The sequence below is a fragment of the Vicia villosa genome, linkage group LG4 (genome assembly GCF_029867415.1).
Source record: "Vicia villosa cultivar HV-30 ecotype Madison, WI linkage group LG4, Vvil1.0, whole genome shotgun sequence".
In the NCBI taxonomy this organism is placed as follows: Eukaryota; Viridiplantae; Streptophyta; class Magnoliopsida; order Fabales; family Fabaceae; genus Vicia; species Vicia villosa.
The window spans coordinates 159,145,788-159,152,663 of record NC_081183.1 but is presented as its reverse complement, the minus strand read 5'-3'; the positions used below and the strand labels follow the sequence as shown (position 1 = coordinate 159,152,663).

The 6,876-nt window shown below is 35.2% G+C and overlaps 1 protein-coding gene across 2 annotated transcripts; it reads left to right on the top strand.

Moving 5' to 3' along the window:
* Nucleotides 1–737: 737 nt before the first annotated feature.
* LOC131595694 (histone-lysine N-methyltransferase family member SUVH9-like) lies at nt 738–5,647 on the top strand. 2 transcript variants are annotated; one of them, XM_058868128.1, is made up of 2 exons: nt 738–3,027; nt 3,316–5,169. In XM_058868128.1, the coding sequence occupies exon 1, from the start codon at nt 1,009–1,011 to the stop codon at nt 3,001–3,003; it is 1,995 nt and encodes a 664-aa protein (XP_058724111.1). In that variant the 5' UTR covers nt 738–1,008; the 3' UTR covers nt 3,004–3,027; nt 3,316–5,169. The 2 variants fall into 2 exon arrangements, with proteins under 2 accessions (XP_058724111.1, XP_058724110.1); XM_058868127.1 differs by lacking the exon at nt 3,316–5,169 and adding an exon at nt 5,213–5,647 and having other exon boundaries at nt 740–3,027.
* The last annotated feature ends 1,229 nt before the right edge of the window (nt 5,648–6,876 follow it).

Here is a 6,876-nt window from a genome sequence, read left to right as displayed (position 1 = left end):
TTAATCTAAGCAATTTTAATAATAAAATTAAATGTTTTATTAAATTAATTCAATTTATTGTTCTATAGAGACATTCGAGATACTCGTTTAAAGTTACTATATTAATTAAATTTTAGTTATTAAAAAAAAGAAAAAAATAAAAAAGTTATTTTCTATTTTTTTAAATGTTATTTATTAATATTTTTTGTTTCACATCAAACTCAAGATTTAATCTGATCCATTAACTTTAATTTTTTTTATAATAATTCCTTAAATATTTAAAAAATTATGAAAAAATATTGATTCCGAACGGATTAACATATTAGAAAAAAAATATTAATTCCGAACGAATTAACATATTAGCCAAAGAGAAAAAAACATTGATTCCGCATAGATCAACATATTAGATAAAACAATATTGATTTCGAACAGATTAACATGTTAGACAAAAAAAAAAAACATATTAGCCAAAGTAAAAAAACATTGATTCCAAACAGATAAACATATTAGAAAAAAAATATCGATTTCAAACCAATTAACATATTAGATAAAAAAATAAATATTAAACCTTAATAAAAAAGTTTTTTAATCAATAAAAAAACTCCCGGTCCACATCGTGTGTCTTATTCATTCACATAAAAAATAAAAAAAAAAATCATAAGAAAACCTTTAAAGAAAATGAAAAATAAAAGAAAAAGCAATCATCTTTCTTAATACTCCTCTTTGTCATCATCAATAGAAAGAGTTTGAAGCCGAAAAACCAATTTAGGTAAAAATGACAACATAGTCACGCATCTCGCATCATAATATTTTTCCTACTTCAGATAAAAATAACCTTAACCAATATCACAACTTTGTAACTCAAACAAAACAACACCAATTACAAATACCAATATCACAACTTTGTCTTGTCTCTTTCATTCCCATTTTCATTTCATGTTCCTTAAAATTCAATGTTTATAATTCTTTCATTTTCATTTTTTCTTCACTTCTTAGCTTAAAAAAAAATTAAAAATTATTAACAACAACATGGATTCTCAAAACCCAAACTTTACTACACCTCCACCTGGTTTCTCTGTCCCTGTCCCAGCTTCATTGCTAACTCCGAAGCAAGAGCCTCGTGACGAACCACCTCAACAGGAACAGAATCAACAACAACAGCCGCAACCACAGCAAGAACCGAACCTGAATGATGTTCCGAACCTCAATCTTAACCTAAATCTTAACCTCGATGATATTTATGAAGAACAAACCCTACCCGAAGGGTTTTCCAACTTTAACCTTATCTCAGAGGCTTACCCAACCGGGTTCACTACAGGTATTCAACAACTCGAAAATGACGTTGATGATGCTTATGATCCTAATTCACGCGCCATCGTTCCAGTTCCCGAGGCCCGTCAGAGTTACGACAACAATGCTCCGGGGGCGGGGGAAGTTGCCGCGCAGAGGCTTCAACGCCGTTATAAGGAGCTTGTCCGTGTGGCGGATCTTGGTTTAGCGGACCAGCGTCAGTTTCGGGATATGGTGAGAAGGACAAGGATGGTTTATGATTCGCTTCGCGTTTTGGCTTTGATTGAAGAGGAGAAGAGAGGTGATGTTCGTAGACTGAGAAGCGATCTTAAAGCTTCTGCTTTGATGAGGACCAGTGGTTTGTGGCTGAATCGGGATAAGAGAATTGTTGGTCCGATTCCTGGTATTTGTATTGGTGATGTGTTTCTTTATAGAATGGAGTTAGTTGTGATTGGTTTACATGGGCAGCCGCAAGCCGGAATTGATTATTTGCCTGGTAGTATGAGTTCAAATGGCGAACCGATTGCTACTAGTGTGATTGTTTCTGGTGGATATGAGGATGACATCGATCAAGGCGATGTTATTATCTATTCTGGTCATGGTGGTCAGGATAAGAATTCGAGGCAGGTTTTTCATCAGAAGTTGGAAGGTGGGAACCTTGCGATGGAGAGAAGTATGCATTATGGGATTGAAGTTAGGGTTATTCGCGGTGTTCGGTATGAAGGTTCGTCTTCTGCTTCTGGTAAGGTTTATGTTTATGATGGCTTGTATAGGATTGTTGAATATTGGTTTGATGTTGGTAAGTCCGGTTTTGGTGTTTATAAGTTTAAGTTATGGAGGATTGATGGTCAAGCTAAGATGGGTAGTGTGATTCTTAAGGATGCTCTTATGCTGAGGAGGGATCCTTTGTTTATTAAACCTATGTGTGTTTTTTCGCTTGATATTTCGAATAGGAACGAGAATGTCGGTGTGAGGCTTTTTAATGATATTGATAGGAGTAATGATCCGATGTGTTTTCAGTATCTTCCAAGGTCTACTTTTCCGCAGTTTGTGTTTCATCACAGTGGGAGGGTGACGGGTTGTGAGTGTGTGAATGGTTGCGTCGAAGGATGCTTTTGTTTCATGAAGAATGGAAATGAGTTTCCTTATAGTCAAAGTGGGCTTCTCTTGAAAGGAAGACCGTTAGTCTTTGAATGCGGTCCTTTTTGTAGATGTCCGCCTCATTGTCGTAACCGTGTTACACAAAAAGGGCTGAAAAATAGGTTGGAAGTGTTTAGATCTAAAGAGACTGGTTGGGGAGTCAGGTCTTTGGACCTTATTCAAGCTGGAGCTTTTATATGTGAATACACCGGGATTGTTTTGACTAGGGAGCAAGCACAGGTTTTGATCATGAATGGTGATTCATTGATATATCCGAATCGCTTTTCGACTAGGTGGGAAGAATGGGGTGATTTATCTCTGGTAAACCCTAATTATGAGCGCCCGACGTATCCATCAGTTCCTCCTTTAGATTTTGCTCTGGATGTGTCAAAAATGAGGAATGTTGCTTGCTACATGAGTCATAGCTCAACTCCCAATGTGTTGGTTCAGTTTGTTCTATATGATCACAATAATTTGATGTTCCCTCACCTTATGCTATTTGCGATGGAGAACATCCCTCCGATGAGAGAGTTTAGCCTTGATTATGGAGTAACTGATGATGAGTTGACTGGCAAGCTCGCTATATGTAACTGAATATTTTGGGCGCCGTACATTAAGGTAAAGTCAACTTCTTTCATTTGCTTATTTATTTTTAACTTACCTTGCATGTGATCTCATCGTACTTTACTTTCATGCATGCTTTAAACGTATTACTCATTAAAACTACTATGCATGCTGGTCTTCATAACAGCGAGATGTACTTTATCATGACTTTGAATATTGTCGTGATGTGTTTAATAGCTTATTGTCTGCTTTGCTAACTGATTATTATCAAGTGAGAATGCATTTTTTATATGAGAATGAGAAGAATAAATCCTAACCGTTAAATCTAAATGTATGGTTTAGATTAAAACGTCACTTTAAGAACTCACGTGCCGCTGTTTCTCACTCTTGCCTCCGTTCATCTCGTTCATTCGACGTATTTCTGTAGTTATAACGAAGTTGTCTTCTCCGATGCAACAGCCTTCATGCACCAACAAGGTAACAAAGACCATTCTCCATGGCGTCTCTTGCGATTCTTCTTCTCATTCCCATAATAAATCTTGTACCGGAGGCCTTTATAAGCCAAGTCGTCACAAATCTGGAGCCGCAAACTTCTGATTTTAATCGTGTCTCTTGCGATTATTCATCCCATTCCTTTAATAGATCTTGTACGAGAGGCCTTTGTATGCCAAGTCGTCACAAATCTGGAGCCGCAAACTTCTGATTTTAATCAATACAAATCCGGTGTTGGATTGATTATGTAAATGGGAATTTTTATTTGTTTTTTAGATTTTATATCTCAAGGGAACAATGACCTTTTTTAAGTAAGCGGTAAAATATCGGTGTCTCTAATTATTTTCCCTGTATGCTAGAAATTCATGGAGGTTTCACAGTTAAAATACCTGGCCATTTATTGTTTATTGGTACTATTTTATTGAATCTATGGTTTTAAAAGCTTAACCTTTCCTTTCATGAGATGCCCTTTTCTAGTCAAGCTTTTATGCAAAATAATTCATTTTATTTAATTCATACCGTATCGCATATTACATTATGGCAATTCTCTAATTTAACCATTATGTCTTTCCTTTTCAGAGATGCATAATATGTTAAGCTTGCAACCAATAATTCTTTAATTTAAATTTTCCTTAAAAGATAACAGACTAACTCGAGAGTTTACAAAAACTCGTGATGGTCCATAGGCCTGCCTTATAGTATAAAATATACACCTATAAGTGATATAATTTCCGATATACATAACATAATAACACTGTAGTCAACTCAGTAGCGGCGTGATAGCATATCGATTTTGAAAATCTGCTACAGAAACTGCAACCATTATCCTAGTTTGGCTATTATGGTTATAGTGTTTATTGTTTCTGTTTCTGCTATTAACCTTTAAGCCTTCACTATAAATATTTAGTATATTTTATTTTTAAATAACTGTTATTTCCCTCGCTGTTGTCGCTACGTCAGCTAGGAGAAACTAGACTAGCTTCCACTAGTTCTCTAATAGAGAAACTAGGATAGCATTACGGTTTTCATGGCAAGTTCATCACAGTCTACTATGCTATAACACCCCCATTTGACAACAGGAGCGAACTGGTAAGACTCTTTAAGACAGACATCGCCAGTCTAACTTTCAAACTCCGCAGTACATGGCCCGAGACCTGCAGGTTTCATAACTGTCTGCTCTGTCACGCACAAGAAATACAATTAAAATAGCGAAATCTAGATTTAAATAGTAAAATCTTACGATTTTGACCAATGAATTGCTGTGAGATCCCACTTTTGTGCTTGATCGATGCGAGTTTGTAGCAAAATTGATTTTGGATTGTGAAATAGCACGATTGTGTGCGATCCAGAGTGTTCATATGGGCTCAGCTCAGCTTTTACCCGGGTCACGCGGCCTGATTAGGTAAAAACAAAGCAAACATACAATTTTGGATTGTGAAATAGCACGATTGTGTGCAATCCAGAGTGTTTATATGGGCTCAGCTTTTACCCGGGTCACGCGGCCCGATTAGGTAAAAACAAAGCAAACATATGTTTTTCATCATTTGAACTGCATAGTCTCCCTCCCTCAAACAACTTATAGCCTTTCATCTGCTTTTCTGCGCCATCATTTGTCACTCACTATCAACAAACACGGCATTCTTTGTTTTCTGCTGAGTATCCAAATATGTGGCTTTGAAAGTTTGCTATGACTATTACTTAGTTCATATATTCCGGTCTTCTGATTTGTGTTATTATTTACTTGCAGAGATTTAAATTTTGCAGCATAATTTTCAACAAGTTTCAACTTCACCAGTTTACAAGAAACAATAGGATTGCTTGTCATAATACTGTGTCAGGATATTACATTTCAGAAACTGGTTTTATCCGACCATAGTTGGCTAGTAGTAGATGGAGCTTCTCACAGTAGGGAAGTTCAGAAACTGAAGTTTCTTTGTTGTTGCTGTTGTTGTATTTTTTTATACATTGTTGTCTTGGGGGAACTTGTATATGCTGTAAGTTCAAAGCTTGTATAAGAGTTATATTAGTGGTTGATATGATAGAAGACAAGCATGCAGACAATTACAAATAGTATTGTGACATTGTTTGGTTTATTTGGTGGGTCTCATTATGACCTGGTATGAGGAGTCAGAACCAATTACAAAGAAATGGACAAGGTTGTTGTTGTTGTTGTTGTTTTTTACCCAATATTGGTTGCAGAATGTTATTGTACTAATAGTACTAATAGTCATTTTTTAACCTTGATATGCGATGACTATGTAATCCTTCATTTCATTCGCTATAGTGAAATTTGGATGCAGGTGACACAATATGTAATCCTTCTTCATTTCATTCACTAGTGAATTTTTGATGCAGGTGACACAATATGTAATCCTTCTTCATTTCATTCACTAGTGAATTTTTGACAAGGGTGTATTCTGCCACATGCTAATGAATTTTGACAGTATCCAATTGATAAGCATGCACGGTTTGCCTGCACGTTTTTGTTAGGCGAGGTTAAGGTTTTATGTCAGCACTTTAATGTGTTAGCTTTGTCCTGTTCCATTTTTTCCGGGTTTTGACAGCGCGGACATTAATTTAAAATTTTTGATTTTTAGACTTTAGAGGTGCAGGGTCCTGTAGGCTTGCCTGCTCTCATTATTTTAGGGTGGGCCTAAGTCTTAGGTTCGAATACTCGACTATGCTTGTTATGTCTCGCACTGTTTTTGGCGACTTTTTGTGAGACGGGTCTAAACGAGACAAACATGCCCGTTTGTTTTTCCTAGGTGCAACTTTTGTTTTTGCTGAAATTCGATTATCTGTTTTTAAGTAACTTTTTATTAGACATTTATCTAGTTAAAAAATGTTGTGATTTGAGGTAGAGTTTGTGACCCAAAAAACAACCACTAAGGGTGGATTTGAGTAATGATGAATTTGGCAAGAAAATAAACTGAATTTGACAAGAAAATAAACAATACTTAAAAATTGACAAAGCATATGCCAAGAAGTTAAGGAAGCGTTACACATGATAGTGACAATTAACCTGAAAGTAAGATCTGATTTAGAATACACAGAATCTAAGTTGATCTACTACATACGCCGTCCATTTGTTTTGTTTTATTTAGTTTGAGTTGTAATGAAATGCGTGTTTTTGTTTTATTTAGTTTGAGTTGTAATGAAATGTGTGGACATAATTTAAGTTTGTTTAAGTTGTTTTGATCAACTCCAAAAGTTTATTTTATTTTATTTTAAAGTTTTTTGGTTAAGTATATTGGAAGGAATACTCTTATTTATAAAAGGAATAATAGAGAGTAAAGATTGGTTATTATATTTTATATTTTAATGTTAGAATTTGGTTGATGTTAGGTAATTTATTTGTTAATGAAGTAGTGAATTATTATAAATAAAATATGTGGTTAATAATATATATAT